Source organism: Mus pahari, chromosome 8, assembly GCF_900095145.1.
Source record: "Mus pahari chromosome 8, PAHARI_EIJ_v1.1, whole genome shotgun sequence".
NCBI lineage: Eukaryota > Metazoa > Chordata > Mammalia > Rodentia > Muridae > Mus > Mus pahari.
The window spans coordinates 66,585,830-66,605,126 of NC_034597.1; the positions used below are offsets into that span (position 1 = coordinate 66,585,830).

The following is a 19,297-nucleotide window of genomic DNA, read 5'->3' on the forward strand; positions in this document are numbered from 1 at the left end:
GTTTGTAAGGTTTCCATCTTTTCAATACTGGGCATTTGTCATTGTTAGGAAAGCCTTTTTCTTTTTTTACATTTATTTCTGTTGGGGGTGAGTGTGTATGTGTGGAGTTAAGAGGTGTCAGTTATCCTACCAGGTGGGTCCCGGGGATTGAACTCAGGTCCTAAGGCTTGGCAGCAGGTGCTTTTACCCACTGAGGCATCTCTTTGGCCGGGAAACCTTTTTTTTTTTCAAATGAGGAATGATGCCTGGTTATGCCTCACAAGCAAATGCTTCATTAACACGAGTTTTCTTTGTTATGTCCTGAACCTAACTTACAGGCCAGGTTTCCTCTTCTTTAAGTCACACAATTAGTTTAGAGTAAGTTAACCAGTGTCTAGAACATGAAATTAGTGTCCTTTTACTGTGAAAACTGTGTAACTCATACTGTAAGTATTACACGAGTACAGCTTATCAATTAACAGTTCATTTAATGTTAATGGTAGCATAACATTTAAAAAATGGAGAGTATTTCCTATGTCAGTTTCTAGTCTAGTAATATCCTTTATGAGATATAAGTACTTCTAGAACTTGGCAGGTGCTGTATCGAATCTTCCTTGGGTCTCCAACTTGAAATCGATTCATAGTTTGCATTAGCTCTTTTTAGATTTAAATTTTGCCTATTGTGCTTGAATTTTGCTATATTGATTTTTTTTTTTTTTTTTTTTTTTTAAAGGAAGCCTCCCCACCCCAGGGGTTTGTTTTAAAACAAGTCAAATACGTATTCTTGGAGTTATTGTGTTTGGTTAAGCGGAGACTTCCCACCATAGTCTTAAACTGCTTCTTTTGCTTTGCAGAAAAGAAAGGAACCGGTTTTCCACTTCTTCTGTGATACCTGTGATCGTGGCTTTAAAAATCAAGAAAAGTATGACATACACATGTCTGAACATACAAAAGTAGGTTTTCCTGGTTGTCTGAACTGATACAGAGGTGGCCTTTAGTTTGTATTTTTGGTAAAAGAGCCAAACTTACTTTCCTCATAAGTTAGTTTTTAAAGAAATGTTTGATGACTTGATGCATGGGGACAGTTCCTGGGATTTGGGGTTTGGGGTGGGGAGCCCACTCCTTCATGGAGAAGAGGAGCTGTGGCAGCATTTGCATATGTGCCCCTCCATGGCTACCTGGGGGGGGGGAAGAGAGCTGTGCCTCCTGTGTGGTTACCCCGGCAGCATCTGAGTGCCCGCCCTCTGTAGCTGTCCTGACCTGCAGCAGTTGTACCTTGTGGTGTGTCATAACTTGCTGTCCTCTAAATATAGACCAGACACTAAATGATTTTAAAATGTAAGCCATTTAGGATGCTTGAAAATTCAAAGGAATTTCTTGTTTTGGATATATTCATTCTGAGGCGTGCCTGTCACTGTTCGGAATTAGGAACATTTTAGTTTCAGTCAAATGGAGGAGGAAGTGAGACTGGTGGCTGCGCTGCTGTGCAGCTCTGTGTCAGAATGATCTTGTTTGCTAATGGCCTAAGAAAGAAGGAAGGAAGGATGTAGCACAGGTGGAATAATTGTTAGACCAGAGTCTGCAGACCCCTGGTGGTGTGGGTCATTAAATTGTCCTTTTGTTGTTAAACTTTTCAGTGCCCTGAAGTAGATTGCTCTTTTAGTGCACACGAGAAGATTGTCCAGTTCCATTGGAGAAATGTAAGTTCTTAGGGCCTTTTTCACTCTTTTAAAATGTTCCTCTGTGTATGCTAGCAATTAGTAATATCCATGCAGGGTTTTCTACTTTGTAAGGAAGTTTTATATCTCTTACACTATTTTCGTCTCAAACCATGCAAAATAGATAAATATTTGCTTCTCCTAACAAGATTAGAATGAGTTGCCTGCTCAGAACTGATTCTTGCACTTGCACGTTGTGTGCTGGTTTTCCCATTCCATGCTTAAAATAATCCTGTCTATGCATGCTGGCAAGATGGCTCAGCAGTCAAGAGCTTGTACTGCCCTCTAAAAGACTCAAGTTCATTTCCTATCACCCACATTGGACAGTAGACAGCTGCCTGTACAGGACCCTGCTTTGGGGATCCAGTGTCCTGGTGTCTTGAGGGTACACACATGAACACACATTAAATAAAAGAAAAAGCTTGCTTCAACTGTCACCTTCAGTTTTTCTTGGTAAGTTGGTCACTTGGGTGTGTAATGTCAATTAAATGTGTTATGTATCTGTAATAAAAATTAAGCTGCTCTCGCCCATCGATATAGCACTGTTCTAGCTACATGAGATATGGTGCTCTTCCTTTGGAGATGAGAAAGAGTTAGAGTGAGAATGGTGACTAGCTTAAGATATGTTCCACTTGTAAGTTCAATGTTGAAAACAATGTCACGGTTAGTTAAGATCCCACAGCATGCTTCCTGATGTTCAGCAGGCTTTCTGCCCCTAGATGCATGCTCCTGGTATGAAGAAGATCAAGCTAGACACTCCAGAGGAGATTGCAAGATGGAGGGAAGAAAGACGAAAGTGAGTAAAGAATTGTGAACCAATAAATAACTTTCTTTTACTGGGGCAAGGCTGGGTGTTGCAACATAATGGCCAGGCTGGTCATAATGAATATGAAAAGAGAAGTGTGGTCTTTATAACACTGTGTGCATCCACTGAAAGGGACTGAGCCTCATTTTGTGTTCTTCAATAGTGGTTGTGACAGAGAGTGGTGTTAGTTGATGGTTTAAAAATAAACATCTTTATTAGATAGTGAAGTTCATCGAATTATAATGGTGATACTAAGAAAGAGAACAGTAAGTTATATCATATGAGACTATTGAATATAGTTTGGAGAGATTTATAGGAACTTTCCAGTTAAATAACAGATATACTACAAAGGGACTATAGGGACTCTGAAGAGAGTCCATGCCACCTACTAAGTGTTCAGTATTTAGTTCATTTAGTTCCCACTGAAATAATGAGCTTCTAATATTTAAAGTGCACAATACATTGCTATGTTTACTTTTCTGTCTGACCACATAGCTGAATGATGTCCTCTGCTACGCAGAATGGGTGCAGTGAACAAGATGGACATGTGCTTGTCCTTACCTGTAGAAAATGCAGGACTCGTTCCTGTGATTAATGTTTAAGAGGTGTGAGCCTTACTGTGGAACTTGTGACTTTACATTATATTAGCAGAGATGGCATAGTTGATGTCTGGCTGTAGTGTGCTTGGGAACAGTCTGCGTGGAACTCCATTTTACTTCCTCCCATGTGTTTGATTCTGTAACATAAGACTGGGCTAGAACTGTTAGGTTGAAGGTGCACTTTGAGAATCAGTTACTTGTATTAGTTTGTTTTCTGTTGCTTTGATAAAATACCCACAAGCAACTTGGAAGAAAGTTTAGTTTGGTTTATGGTTCCAGAGACTGAGAATCATTATATAATAGCAGAAATGGTGTGGCAGGCAGGGAGCTGGCTGATCACATTGTGTTGGTAAACCAGGAAACAATGTGAGCTAGAAGTGGGGTGAGGCTATCACCCCTGAAAATGAGCTGCCAGAGACATACTTTGTCCATCAAGGCTTCATAAGCTCTTCAAGCAGTGCCAGCCACAGTTAGGGCCGAGTGTTTACATAAAGGAGTCTTGGGGGTGTTCTCAGTCAGGCCAATGTAGTACTGTTCTCCAGAACTAAGCTAAGAGAAGTCGGATACAACAAGAGCTTATTCACTCGCTCTAAATGTGCTCATTTTGTAGCATTGGGATTGCACTTAAGGTCTTGCTCTTCCTAGACATGTTTCTGCCACCATGCCACAGTCCCTAGCTGTTGTAATTATTATTTTGTGTCTGCACCACATGTGTGCTTGGTGTCTGAGGAAGCCAGAAGGCGGCATTGAATCCCCTGGAACTTGGAGTTATCAATGGTTGTGAGCCACTATGTATTTGTTGAGAATTAAACCTGGGTCCTCTGGAAGAACAGCCAGTGCTTTTAATCTCCATCGACTCGTTAGTTTTAAAACTGGGACTGCCTCCAGTGCTCACACTATGTTAATTCAGACAGTAGCCCGGGTTGTTTGAAGTCCTGATCCTTCGTCCTCAGTCTTCTGAGAAGCTAGGATTACAGGTCCTTGCCTTTCAGCCTGACATGAAGTTAGTGTCAGAGTTTAAGAAAGCTACCTGAAACTCTTACCCATGGAGCATAGCCTGTAAATAACAACCATTATGTAGCTTCTTTATTTTTACTTCTTATGACACCTGTCCACAAGTATTGGGGGCTTGTGTTTTCTTTGCTTGTCTTTGTTATGTGTTGAGTAGATCTTTTCTGTATTATTTTGTATAGAAGGATAAACAAGTAGTAACTCCACCTTCTGTCTGACACTCGGGGTTTGGAAAGCTCACCGCAAGGCTAGTGAAGGTGGTTCCCTGCTAGCTGGGATAGAAGTGGCCTGTTGGACACTAGCTTTTCTCTGCTTTTCTCTACGGTAGTTGGATGACTTGGAGGCTGCTGGTCTAGTTCAGTGGTGCTAGCTTGCTTTATAAATGTTGAACTCTTTTGAGGGATGTGAAATGGCTTTCCATCCATAGCTCTTATGGTTGCAGTGAGCCCTTCTGGTTTTCACACAAGCCTCATCAGCATCTGAGCTCCTCTGATCCATTTTTCTCCCCTCACCTGCAGAATCTCAGCCCTGGCCTGCTCTCCAAGTTCAGTTCAGATAGCCACACAGTTGTGATGTACTCTGCAGGTGAACGGGTGGTGCTCGCTCACTTGAGGGGCTGACTAGACTGGTAGAAAATGAGATGCTCGTTTTGTAGTTGTTACTCTGTTTCACAAATGACCAGCTGTACAATTGCATTATTTGCCAAGCTCATCTTCTCTTAGCTAAAGTGTTGAAACTCTTAGAATACTGGTAATCAGGATTCTAAATGTGGGCTGTCCTTCACATAAAACATTTCTACATTATTTCAGAGATTTTGGTATCCGTAGACTTTTTGTCTATGTCACATGGCCTTTTAGACTGATGACTTTGTTGGTTTGGTTTTTTGTTGTTGTTGGTTTTTTATTTTATTTATTATTTATTTTGCAATTTTTTTCTTTCTGTTTTTCTATTTTAAGACAGACTCTTACTAAATATACTAAATAATCCTGGCTGCTGGAACTCACTATATAGACTAGACTAGTCTCCAACTTGTGACAACCCTCCTGCCTCAGTGTCCCACTATTGGGATCACAAGCTTATGTCACCAGGCAGGGCTGAACTCCTCACTTGGTCGTTTTGTTGTGATGCTGCTTCTGTCTCAGAGGTGGACCTTCTCCATCCCTAAAGTCCTGCAGACTGGCTCAGCAACCAGACTCCTGCCTCTTTTGGGGTCTTTACAAAAAAAGCCTTGACTGTCTTTAAATACTGTGCCATGTCCAGTATTGTCCCATTTTGGAGAGCTATTTTGCATCTTGTGTTCTTGAATAAGTATTGGACCAGTAAGTACATCTTTTTGTTTTGTTTTGTTTTTTCGAGACAGGGTTTCTCTGTGTAGCCCTGGCTGTCCTGGAACTCACTTTGTAGACCAGGCTGTCCCTGAACTCAGAAATCTGCCTGCCTCTGCCTCCCAAGTGCTGGGATTAAAGGCGTGTGCCACCACCGCCTGGCCTAGTAAGTACATCTTTTACGTAGTTGTTTATGTCACCCAGTGCCATAGGTAGAAGTGGTGCATGTGATGTATGTAAATGGGGCTTGAAATTATCTATTTATTTATTTTGGTCTTTTGAGATAGGGTTTCTCTATGTATCCTTGGTTGTCCTGGAACTCACTCTGTAGACCAGGCTAGCCTCCAACTCGGAGATCTGCCTGTCTCTGATTAAAGGTGTGTGTGGGTGTGGGTGTGTGTGTGTGTGGGTGTGGGTGTTCTCTCCTGCCATGTGGATTCCTGGAGATCTTAAGTGAAATGATTCCATGGGTGGGTGTGTGTGTGTGTGTGTGTGTGTGTGTGTGTGTGTGTGTGTGTTCTCTCCTGCCATGTGGATTCCTGGGGTGGAATTCAGGTTATCAGTCTTAATGGCAATTGCTTTTATTCTCTGAGCCATCCAGTTGACTCACTGCTGTAGTTTTTTAATAACAGATTCTTATCACAAGACAATCAGTTTCAAAGCCTGCATTCTTAAGTGGCTTTTCTTTCTATGAAGGTGAACTTTGAACTTTGTCCCCTTGTGGACCATACAGCAAGTGATTCAAGGAAAAACAGTCTCTGGTGGAACCAGTCATTTTCAAGTACTAACAGGAAATCTTAGACCATTTGTTAATGGAAATCGTGTCTTTACTTTTTTGTTTGTTTGTTTGGCTTTTTTTGGGGGGGGGGAGGTTGAGACAGGGTTTCTCTGTGTAGCCCTGGCTGTCCTGGAACTCACTCTGTAGACCAGGCTGGCCTCCGACTCAGAAATCCACCTGCCTCTGCCTCCAGAGTGCTGGGATTAAAGGCATGAGCCACCATGCCCGGCTCTTTTACTAGTTTCTTGGTAATATTTATCTTGAAGGTTAGAGGTAAAGATTTTTAACTTATTGTACATTTGTATCTATATATGTGTATGTGTGTGGGTATGTGCATGCCAAGGCAAGTGTGTGAATCGAGGTTAAAGGACAACTTAGAAGTTGGTTGCAGGAATTGAGCTCAGGTCATGAGACCCAGCCATAGGTACAGCCCACAGCTGAGCCTTCTCATAAGCAGGCATTTTGTAAGAAGTTAAACATTTTGCTGTTTATAGCTAAGATCCCCAAAGCCAGAGACTTTGACTCTAATGGAAAATAGTGAACAAATATATGAGGCGCCTAGAAAGCTCCGTGCAATTGAAGCACTAACATTAACACGTGGGGATAATGCTGCTTAGCCAAATGGTTCTCTCCTTAGGCAAGAGGAGGCTTTGGACAGTCGATTTGTTTGGAAGGGCTTGCTGTGAAAAGTGAATACCCATCTTCCACTCCACACCTAGGGTATAATACACATAGCAAGTAACTTTTTAAACACTGTTATATGGACACTATCACAAGTAGCCATAGACAGTGTTCCATCCTGCCTCGCCCAGTTAAATCATGCCTTCCCCTACCACTTAGCAATCGCTGATCTGTTCTGTCAAATCAAGTAAGTAGCACCATGAAGCATGTAGACTTCTGAGGTTCAGAAGTCACACATGTTGGGTGTAGTACTAGTTCATTCTCATTTCAGAGTGTTTTTCTGTCCCTTTGTATCGCTCTATCAATCACAGTGGTTTCTTTATCTCCCACTTGAGAGGGGGTGAGAGTATTTTGGCATTGATAAAGCTTCCATAAACATTTGTGTGTGAGTTTGTGCTTTGAATATAGGCTCATGTTTGTATTGGATAAGTGCCCGGAAGTGGTGTTGGGTGGTCATGCAGTGAGTATGTACTTCACTTCGAAGGAAACTGCTAAACCTGGTTAGGGAGAGGTTTGAACTCTAGCGTTGCTGGCTGACCTAGGGAAGCATTCAGAGGAAAAGTCTGCCTGAAGGGCTGCATCAGTTAACCGCATCCTCCAGGAGTCTTGCCTCCACGTCTTACTTGAAAGCGGCCCATCCTTCCTAGTGAAAAGCAAGGTCAAGGCACTGTTGCAGCTGCTGGCAGGACTGGGGAAACTGTCCCTGCTCTTCACTGCTTGTTCTGATTGTGCCTGACAGAAGGTTCACATCTGTTGTCATATTACTCCTACACTCGAGACAGATAACAAAGGAAACAGAGCCTAGTTTTCAGCTTCTCATTAGGAAAGCATTAGGTGTGCGTCAGCTTTAAGTAGGTTTCCATGCAGACCTCATTATCTAGAAGTAGACTGTGTTAGTGGGAGTGAACTTGGAATGTTCCCCAAACAGAATTGCCAAGAGGGAGAATATGCAGCTGTGTCTTACTGTGCATAGTGACACAGTTTTAAGTTGGTTGTGTTTCAGAACTATGAGTGAAATTTATGGGCAGCCCCTACTCTCTAGAATAAAGGAAGGCTGGAACAAGATTTTCCATGCTTTCCATGACTTCTCTCACAAAGAACTTAAAGTGTAGATTGTAGGTATTCAGTGACCATCATCAGAAGTGCTGAAAGAGGAATGGGTGCAAGATACTGAGTGATGAAGTGGAACTAGGGACTTGAGAGCATGAGGGGTGCAGAAAGGATACGGGAGTGGTGGTTTGGGGTGACATTTATTGTACCTGCGATGTTAAGTGTTCTGAAAGTATCTCTGACACCTTTTAATTCATCTGAGGTTCTTTCATATCTTACTTCTTGGGTCTTGTCCCTTCACATACTCAGGAGTGTTAGTGACATATTCATTAGCAGGATAGGGAACTAGGTGTGGGATGTATGTCTATAATCCTGGTGTCCAGGAGGCTGAGGTGGAGTGTCTGACCTTGTACTCTGCCTGTAAAATATAGAAAGCAAGGCATTTTTAGAAAGGGAGAAATGGGGTAGGTTGGCAGGAAGAAAAGGACATAGGAAAAAATTTTTTTTTGGTTCATTTGATAGATTTATAAGACATGTACTCTAATATTAAGCAGTTTAAAAAATATTAAATTTTATTTCTAGCTATTCTCTGCTTATTTTATCTTTATTTTTCAATGTGTATTTTTTTAAAGAACTGAAAGATTCTTAGATTTGTTTTATGTGTGACTGGATGTTTGCCTGTGTGCATGTTGTTACCACTTGCATCCCTAGCGCCCAAGGAGGCTAGATGAGGGTGCTGGGTCCCCTAGAGCTGGAGTTACAGTGGGTTGTGAGCCATGAGGAATTAAACCTGGGTCTTCTGGAAGAGCAACCAGTAATGGCTATGCCATCTCTTCAGCCCCAATTTATTTTATCTTTAAATTTTCATTGTATATATCCATATAACATCATGTTGTTATATTCAGACATTTTCATTGCAAGTATGTATTTTACATTGCATCAGTCTCAGATTATGAAGAATGTACCCTAAAACGAGTGAATTCCACATTGGTACAACAAAATGCTTTTTATTTTGAAGGTTACTGTTCTTGTGAAAGGTGCTCTTCTGGAGGAAGCCAGTGTGTGAAAGGTGCTCTTCTGGAGGAAGCCAATGTGTGTTTTGGCACAATAGCGTGCTAACATCTGTGTAGCCATTCTGCTAGAAAAGTGAAAGAGACCCTGGACTATGAATTTAAAGCCAGAAAAAAAGTTACATCTTTTCCTTTATCCCTTCATCTTTATTTTATTTTTCAGACTAACCAAAGTTGGAGGACCCGCTGTACTTAAAAAGTTAAGCTTCCCCCAAATTAGCCCCCCCCTCCCAAAAAGTGAGGCTGTGAGGCCTACACTGATTAAAGGAGAGTCTGTCTCCCAGGGCAGACGTCCACTAGGTGGAGCTCTTCTCTTTCCATTGTTGCCCCCTCTGCTGTTCCCAGCTCAGGCCAAGTTCCCTGTCTACCTCTTAATTATGGTGTATGTTTCTGACGTTCAGAAAGACTTTGAAATTAAAATACAGTTGCATAAGCTTGTGTTAGAGCGTTTTTAATGAGAGAAAGAGGAATTGTACTCTATCTGGAATAGGCCTCGGAGTCAGTAAAAGGTATTAGCAGTTTGAGTGCAAGGAAAACGTTGGCTTACTGTGCAGAGGTAGCAGTTGGCACAGTTTCAACCATTAGTGGACTCCATTCTGAGAAGACATCAGTGGAGACCCAGGGTAGGCAAGGACACATCAGAGGCAAGGAACCCAAGGATAAGAGACATGAGGAGGAAACAAGGACAGGCAGGGAGAAAGGGTGATTATAGGGTTAGAGAAAACAGAAGGACATGGAAAGTCTCACCTTTCACAGTGTGTGGCTTCCCAGTGCTGTCCAGCAGAAGACACTGCACTAAGTCACATGTGCACAGAGCTGCATACTCTAAGACATGACTGATTATTCTCCCCAGTAATGTTTGTATGTTTGTCACGTGTATAGTAGGACGCTGAACTGCCCCCTTTGCATGGAGGGCATTGAGTAGCCCTGAGCTTGGTGTCTAGCCGCCACAGGGCCTGTGGTGTCTGGCTTCTCTACATCCTGTCTACAGATGGAGGTCAGCTGTCGCCCATCCTCCCTGAAGGCTGTTCTCTAAGCATTTCTCTCGTCTTTTACAGGCTGCCGTCCAGTGACGGGGATTTTGGTTTCTTTAAAAAATACAAAGAGCCCACAAAAAAGCTAAGGCCAGCTCCACTGCCACAGTGCTAAGGCCGGCTCCACTGCCACAGTGCTAAGGCCGGCTCCACTGCCACAGTGCTAGTCTTCCTATGAAGGCTTTACTTTCCTCCCTCCTCATCAGCTTGGAGTTTCTTCTGAGCCCCTCCAAATTTTATTTTTCCTCAGCATTGCCCTGAGTGTTGGAGTAGAGGTCGCATTTATCCAAGTGCCAAGAGTCCACTTTGTGAAACCTTAGGTCATGCTTGCTTTTCACAAGTATCTGTTGTTGTCAGGTTCTCATCTTGTACGACCTTGCTCTTTGCCTGTTGTGCTTATTTATAGCCCGTGCAGTCATCATCTCTTCTTTATGGACGGCCACTATTTATAGCTGGGTACATGCTTTGCACTGTCCTTACTGAAATTCACTGCATTTCCCCATTCTCTCACCACTCCCCAAAGCCATTTCCAGTCTTGTCTCCAGACTACGGGAAAACTGACAATAGTTGTCAGTGTGTGTGCTCCACGAGCTGATAATGTGGATGTGTATGTTTAGTGCTAGTGACGATCAGACCCAGGGCATGTACATGCTAAGCATTCTCCCTCTGAGCTATGCCCCTGGTCCAGTGATAGATGGAAGACGTGGCAGAACTTTAGCTGGTGTTTCTGATGGTCATCAGCCTGAGTGGTGAGGGCTGTGTTTCCCTCCTCATGTTTCTTGTACTATGGAGATTTGTCTCTCATTGTCCGATTTTAGGACTGGCATCTCCATACATACTGTGCTAAGAAATGGAGTCTCACACAGTGGTGTGCATTGCCTAGGATTCTCATTCATTTTCTCTCTCTCTCTCTCTCTCTCTCTCTCTCCCTCCCTCCCTCCCTCCCTCCCTCCCTCCTTTTTTCTTTCTTTCTTTCTTTTTTTTGTTTGTTTGTTTTTTAGACAGGGTTTCTCTCTATAGCTCCAGCTGTCTTGGAACTCACTATGTAGATCAAGCTGGCCTCAAAATCAGAGATCCGCCTGCCTCTGCCTTCTGAGTGGTGGGATTAAAGGCGTGTGCTACTTACTTTGTCCAGCGAAGTGGTTTATTTCATGTGTATGAATGTTTTACCTGCATGTATGTCTCTGCACCATGTGTTGCCCAGGAAGGTCAGAAGAGGGTGTTGGGTTCCCTGAAAATGGAGTTACAGATGTTGCAAGCCACTACGTGGGTGCTAGGAATTGAACCTGGGTCCTTTGAATAACAGTCAGTGCTCTCAACCACTAAGCCATCTCCCCAGCTCTTTAGAACTTTTCTGTGGTGTGCTATCATCTGTTAGATTGAGTACAACATTGCAGGTTGAGCCTCCTTTGGTAACTCAGTTCCCTGTAGGTAATTTATGTTTCATATAAAGTAATTCCCTGGTGGTAGTGCCACTCTTTCTGTGATCTTGAGTTGTTTGGACTACTTAGCTTGCCGAGAACAAACTCCAAACCTTTCTCACTGCTCGCTCTCTGTTGACACAGTTTCAGACCAGTTGCTTTCATGTGCGTTTCTTTGTGGATTTCATTTTGAAATATTTCACCCCACCCAAAAGAAAGGTGTACTCTCTCCTGGGCGCAGCCATCCTTAGGCTTTTTCTGTCCTCCTTAGTAGACTGCTGTTTGAGACTGTCTCTTACGTTGGTGACTTCGTGTGTGCATGGTGAGTCCCTGCAAAAGTGATTGGTTAGACAGGTAGTTTCTCTGTGTGGGTGCTAAACAGAGGCGTCAGAGCCGTCCGCACACGCTGCGCACACTCCTTACCTGGGTGCAGAGTCGTGTGGACAGCTGAGACACCGACGCGTGAACTGCATTTTCTCTCTCAAATTTTAGAAGCAATTGGAAGTTTGTGATAAGTTTTTACATTTTTTTCCCTAGAAACTACCCAACTCTGGCCAATATTGAAAGGAAGAAAAAGTTAAAATTGGACAAGGCAAAGAGAGGAGAAGTGTTGACAACCACACAGTACGGGTGAGTTCCTGGGCTGTCCATGTGCATCCTCCATGCTCCTTCAAAGGCGTGTGCTTACGGGGAAGAAACGGAGCACACCAGCCTCTTCACATCCCCTGCTCCCATTCCGAAGTCTTGCTCTGTAACTTTTTTTTTTTTTAAGATTTATTTATTTATTATATGTAAGTACACTGTAGCTGTCTTCAGACACTCCAGAAGAGGGAGTCATGTCTCATTGCGGATGGTTGTGAGCCACCATGTGGTTGCTGGGATTTGAACTCAGGACCTTCAGAAGAGCAGACAGGTGCTCTTACCCACTGAGCCATCTCACCAGCCCGCTCTGTAACTTTTGCTTTAGAAAGTGTTTAAATTGTCTCTTAAATATGCTGCCCTGCTAGTCAGCACAGGGGTGATAGATAGCACTGTCCCTACCATGGGCGCACTGCCCTGTGCTGCATCAGACAAGCAAACTCGTATTTGGATGTTTGTAGGAAGTGTAACCAAGGATGCCCCACAGACTATTTCAGTCAATCGCCTGTTGTCATTCAAGCAGTTAGCCAGTTGCTTATTAATAAAAAGTAGATGTGTCATACAGCCGGCCATGCTCTCCTGTCAGTAAACTCGAGGTCTCCTTTCCCTCCACTCTCACTCTCTTGTTCAGAAGTTTTCCATTTTATTCTACTGGCCTGTACTTATTCGTTTGGTGAAACACCACTTCAGGTGTTTGTTTTTTAACTTTTTTTTTTTTTCTAATTATGTGTGTTGAAGGGGCTCTGAATTGTGCACATAATTGCAATGCCTATAGAGGCTATAAGGCTATAAGTGTAAGATCTCGGGAGTTAGAGTTAAAGGCAATTGTGAACCACCCCACCCAGTGTTGATCCTCGGAACTGAACTCCAGTTCTGGAAGGGAACAATGTGCTCTTAACCACCAAGCCTCCTCTCCTCTCAAAGGGCTTGCCGTCCTTAATTTTCAGGAGTTATACATTTGGTTGCATACATATTGATGTGGAGTGGCATGTATATATTAGGGATGTACTTAATTTTTCTTGTAACAGGAAGTACTTGTCACTGGTATTTGGGATCAGGATGGTGTCAGACACATCTGCTGGTGGTGACACAGCTCAGACACAGTTGAGGACTTGGTGACTAGTGGCTGTGATCCCTAGATGTTAGGTGTTCTTCATTGTATAGATCTATCAGACATCATTTTCCTTCTACTCAGAGAACCTACTTGAGTGTTTCTTTCTTTTCTTTTTTTTTTTTTTTTTTAAGTTTTTTTTTTTTTTTTTTTTTAAGATTTATTTATTTATTATATGTAAGTACAGTGTAGCTGTCCTCAGACACCCCAGAAGAGGGAGTCAGATCTTGTTAAGGATGTTTGTGAGCCACCATGTGGTTGCTGGGATTTGAACTCCGCACCTTTGGAAGAGCAGTTGGTTGCTCTTACCTGCTGAGCCATCTCACCAGCCCTACTTGAGTGTTTCTTAAAGAGAAGATTGCTGAAGGTGACATACTTGTAAATGCTTTGCAAACCTTGAAGCCCTTAAAAATGAGTAATTTTTTTAATTAAATAAGAATGGGTGTGTTTTATAAATACGTACAATCTGAGAATGCCACAAGCTAAGAAAATCTGCCAGTGATGACACAGCAGAGCCCTATTTTAAGAACTACTTGTGGAAACTTGTAGCTAGAAATGAATGAGACTTACGTTGTGGGGTGTGGACCTTTAAGTCTTTGGGTCTTTCTTTAATTTGGGCTCTTTATGTCTTAGGGAATAAGTGGTCAATTTAACATCCATGTTTCTTTTGCTCCATTTTGTTCTTACTCCAGCAAAATGAAGGGCATGTCCAGACATTCACAGATGGCAAAGATCAGAAGTCCTGGTAAACATCATAAATGGAGAAGAGGTGGGGCTAGGCAGAGAGCAGTCGTTGGACTAGGAAATCATGCCATAGATTCGAAGCCTGAAGTTCCGTCCAGGGTTAATGTAGACCCTCTAGGTGCTTTGATCCACAGCGACTCTGGTAAGCTGAATGGGAGATAACATAAATACACACGTGTGTGCGTTGAGGTAGATTGGATGGGGAGGGGTCTTGGCACAGTGGAGTGTTGGGTTAAGTACAGTGGGATAAGATTAGGAGGAATGGAAATAAAAAAGTAAGCACAACTAATAGTTACTGAGTAAGGTACTTGCCGTGCTCCGTGTGCTTTGTATGTGTTACCTCTTTCCCGTAGAAGGGCCTTTTATATGCAGGTGGTATTCTGATCTGATTTCCATTAGAGAGAAGACCACGGAGACCAAGCAGTTCACTTTACTCACACTGTTAGCTGCTGCAGAGCCAGAACTTGAACCGAGGGGTCTGACTCCTAGTTCAGCACTAGTACTGTACATGTACTCTAACTGTAAGGTCTGAGTTTGTCTGGAAGATGTTGTGAATATAGGAGCTGAAGATGTGGGAAGGAGTTTAGACAGGTCCTTTCTGGCTATTCCTGTAGTTCAGTGGAGGAGTGCTTGTTTGGCATGCATACTCCAAATAAAAATAAAGCAAAACCTCTTTTGTCTTTGATAAGACCAAGAAAAGGCAGAATTTTGTTTTAAGGCAAGCTCTTGCTGTTTAGCCCAGAATGACTTCAAACTTAGGAGTTATCCTCCTGCATTAGTGTTTGAGTACGTGTGCTACTGTGGCTGGCCTGTCCACCTGTTTGGAAGCAGTCTCCCTTAGCCTTGCACATCAGCTCAGCTCCAGAATCTAGTTTTTCTAGTTGTCAGTGGTGCTGACCCTGAGATACACAGTCCAGTGCGTCTGGTGGCAGCTGACTCTAAACACATGCTCGCTCTAAGAGTAAAGTCTTCATTGGGATGAAGAGGCAGCTGGGTCGTGGGTAGCCTAGTCTACATAGAGTTCCCAGCCAATCAGAACTACCCAGAGACCCTGTCTCCAAAACAAACAAACAAAAAATAGAAAAAAGAAAAACATTTTTGGGCAACAGCAGCAAAGTGAAAGTATCAGCCTCGCACTTGCACTTCCCGTTGCCCTCTGCAGGGAACTTAGTCCAGATCCGAGCACTCGGGTCAGATGAGGTAGTAGTTGCAGTCTCGGGGCAGGCCTGGGAATCACTGCCTCGGTGCCCTTCTCTAGTGTACTTAGTGCTGTGCGCTCAGCAGCTGCTCTGAACTGGGTGAAGGTATCCTCTCATGCCTGGAGTCTCCAGATGGATCTGTCACCTTTGGGCCTGCTGGCTCGTGCTGTCTGATTTTCTCATGTGTTCTGCTTACTGGGCTACCTGGGTTTGTTGCTCCCGCTTTAGTCTCTTTGTGGTATTCACTAGTGTATTAATTACATTTCTGTGGCTCCAACCAGCTTACATACAAACATTAGGTGTATGAGCAGAATTCAAAGAGCAGGCTCCAACAGCCTCCACATATATACATAGATGCACATACATATTTGGTAGGTGAGCAAGCTCCAACAACTTGATTTTTTTTTTTCTCCCCCAGTGTGTGTCCCCCAGCAAATCTTTGAAGCAGTGTAACAGTTACAGTGTGGTTGCATTCTGTTTTTCTTCTAGTGAACAATCACAGTAAATGTAAGAAAAAGCAGGCACATTCCCAACACCCTCATGTGAATAAACATTTTATGTATTACAAGTGAAAAAAAAAAAACCCAAGACCCCACATACATTTGTAACTACGTAACTTGTTATAGATTAACAAAAGTTAAACAAGCAAAATAATTTTCTCAGCCAGTGTTTCTTAACTGGCCAGCAGGCTGTAATTTGTGGTTATAAAAAAAGGATCAGTTATTTTATTATTTATCTTAAAAAATAATCTTATATAAATCTTAAGAGAACCACAATTCTAAACTTCTGTATAAAAACCAGTCAATTCTATATAAATCCTCAGAATGTATACCTACTCATCAGCAATTTTTATTAGATCATATCAAGAAGCTGAGGACAAAAGTGGGTCCCAGAAATTCGTCATCATCTTGATCACCAGCCCAGCTTTAGTAAGAAAGGCATGCTAGTGCTGGTCCAGCCAGCTGTTGCTCTTGGTCTCTGACCTTAAAAGACCCCTAGCTTAACTATTTAGAATATGTCTTTTGTGGGGCAATGGTGGCGCACGCCTTTAATCCCAGCAGAGGCAGAGGCAGGCGGATTTCTGAGTTCGAGGCTAGCCTGGTCTACAAAGTGAGTTCCAGGCCAGCCAGGGCTACATAGAGAAACCCTGTCTCAGAAGAAAAAAAAAAAAAAAAAAAGGATTTTTCTTTTGCTCCCCAAGATTTTCTACATCAGAGCCACTAGCAAAACATCTTAACCTTCCTAACAGTATGCGTCTCCAGATTCTTTCTAAGGGTAATGGTCATTGCTAGTCTACATTTCTAAGTTCTTTCCTAGGGTGGCTATTGAATTATTAATCTGCTCCAGCAACAATGCGTGATAAAAATCAAGCACTATTACTGTGAGTGCCAATAATCCTGCCCAGTGAGGGGTGGAAGCCCCCTTAGAGTTTTCATACAGTTCTTAGATTAAAAGAGAGGTGACAAGAGGGCAGCAAGCAGAGTGAACCTCTGACTCACTGGACAGCAGTCCTGCTGCTGGCATAATAACTTAAGTTGACTCTGTATGTAAAAGGTAGGTGTTAAAGTCACAAGAATCGTTAATGCAGGTGGTGGTTTGAATGAGAATGGCCCCTCTGACTCATAGGTTTGAATACTTGGTCCCAGTTGATGGGACCATTTGGGAAGGATTAGGAGGTGTGGCCTTGTTAGAGAAGGTGTGCCATTTCAGGTGGGCTTTCAGGTTTCAAACGCCTTCTCCTCCCCTCCCCCATCCCCAGTTCTTTCTGCCTCTCACTTGTGGTTTGAGATATAAGTAAGCTCTCAGTGTTTCCTGCAGCTATGCCTTCATTCCACCACCATGGACTCTGTCTGTGAGCCCAGTTCAATGCTTGCTTTCCTAAGTTGGTTTGGTCATGGTGTTTTATTACAGCAACAGAAAAGAGTGCTCATCCTTAAATCTCTTTCTTAGAATCTGAGAGTGTAAAGCAAAGTTCCCATGTGAGGCGCTGTGTGAACTTACTTTTTTAAGTATATTTTTTCCCACCAACAGTAACCAGCTCGGGGCCTTAAGCATGGTAGGTGAGTAATGTACTATTGAGCTGCACTTTGTACACATCTGTAGGCTGCAGTTTCTTTAGTCAGCTTAAAAATCCTGGGCCTAGAGGCAGTGTTTTGTGCTCTGAAATTTGATTTCATGATCTTGTTTGGTAATCTGTTTATACTGGTATTTTTATTTCAGAGACTGGGTTTGACTGTTTTTGTTTTGTTTTATTTTTCTTGTGTTATTTTATCTGTTGGTGTAGTGCCTTTGATTGGGTGCTAAAGTATTTAGATGAGAACTGGTAGGCACACCCCACAGACTTTGGGAATAACTCCTTTCAACTTCTCACTGTCTTATTTTTGATATAGTTATTGTAGATTAGGAGGAGGAGGTTTGTGTTTTTGAGATAGGGTTTCTTGCTCTGTATAGTCAGGGCCTTGAACTTACAGGTTCTCCTGCTTCTGCCTCCTTCTGAGTGTGTGAATTACATGTGCACCACCATGCCTGGTGTACTTTCAAAAGTTATTACTTGTGACGTGCCCTTTAAATATGTAAGAGAGATAAGAGTCATTCGTGTACATTCGTTTTCACCCCTATCTTTTGGGGAGGTGGTCAGGTTTGTGACCCTCCTAGAACACTTAACACTCAAGTTGTGAATTTCAAATACTTTTCTCCTGAAACTAGAATCTTCTAGAGAAATAGCAAACCAGAGCAGAAAAGCACAGGGTCAACCTCGAGCAGCTCATGGAGTTGTAAAGGTCTCTAGAACATACTAAGGTCACCAAGTGTATCCTGTGATCCCAACACTCAGGAGGCTGAGGGTCTGGGCTGTCCAGTGAGAGTTTGTCTTCAGTAAATAGACAGTGTAGGACAGAATGGGGTAAGACATACTCAGAAGGGTGCTATAAAGGATTTTCAGTGACTGAAGTCACAAAATAAATAATAGTAAATTATGGCCATCCCTCCCAAAGGTAAATAGCCGTGAATCTATACTGATTTAAATAAGTATTTGAATAAATAAGTATGAAGGAAAGAGACAGATTTTTTTTTTAAAGTGTATGTGCATGCGTGTGTGTGCATGTGTGTGTGCAGTACCCACAATAGCCAGAAAAGGTTGTTGGGTCCTCTGAGCTGAAATTATGGGCAGCTGTGGGCTACCTTATGTGGGTATTGGGAACCAAACCTGTTCTCTGCAAGAGCAGCAAGTGTCCTTAACCACTGAGCCATAGTTCCAGCCCAAGGCACTAGTGTGTACATGGAGAACACAAGATGAAAGAAATATAAAATAACCATTAGAACACCTTAGTGATAATTGTTTAAAAATTAAATTGCTTCAGGGTACCTGTTCTTCAAATACTTATTAATTACTGTGGTTTTTTGTTTTGTTTTATTTATTTATTTATTTACTTATTTATTTATTATATGTAAGTACACTGTAGCTGTCTTCAGACACTCCAGAAGAGGGCATCAGATCTTGTTACAGATGGTTGTGAGCCACCATCTGGTTGCTGGGATTTGAACTCTGGACCTTCGGAAGAGCAGTCGGATGCTCTTACCCACTGAGCCATCTCACCAGCCCAATTACTGTGTTTTTAACATATGTCAAACGTTCTTTGTTACTTTTTACTTGAGTAGATACTCAAATTTTAGTGTGGACTAGAAACTCATTTCAAGGAATAGAATAATGGAGAAGGAAATCATAACTTTATAAAAATAGAGAAACTAGATCAATCACTCAGAAATTAAATAATAAGTCAGTGATGTCATAGACCTCTGATGAGCTCCAAAGGGCTTATCCTTTGTGTTATTTGTCAAAAACCAAACTGCTGTGGGTGTGTGGGAGTCTGCCCCTAGAATCCAGAGACTGCCCCACCCCGGGGTTCCATCTCATAATCAGCCACCAAACCTAGACACTATTGCATATGACAGCAAGATTTGGCTGAAAGGACCCTGATATAGCTGTCTCCTATGAGGCTATGCCAGTGTATGGCAAATACAGAAGTGGATGCTCACAGTCATCTATAGGATGGAACACAGGGCCCCCAATGGAGGAGCTAGAGAAAGTACCCAAGGAGCTGAAGGGGTCTGCAACATAGGTGGAACAACAATAT

General features: G+C 42.6%; 1 protein-coding gene across 1 annotated transcript in view; it reads left to right on the forward strand.

Annotated features, from left to right (window-relative positions):
- The window catches only part of Nufip1 (nuclear FMR1 interacting protein 1), a 29,201-nt gene that overhangs the window by 1,995 nt on the left and 7,909 nt on the right, over positions 1-19,297 (forward strand). The window contains exons 3-7 of the mRNA XM_021203753.2: positions 834-932; positions 1,617-1,679; positions 2,417-2,493; positions 12,009-12,101; positions 13,914-14,107. Coding sequence (XP_021059412.1) covers positions 834-932; positions 1,617-1,679; positions 2,417-2,493; positions 12,009-12,101; positions 13,914-14,107 — 526 coding nt within the window. The remainder of the gene's footprint in view (positions 1-833; positions 933-1,616; positions 1,680-2,416; positions 2,494-12,008; positions 12,102-13,913; positions 14,108-19,297) is intronic.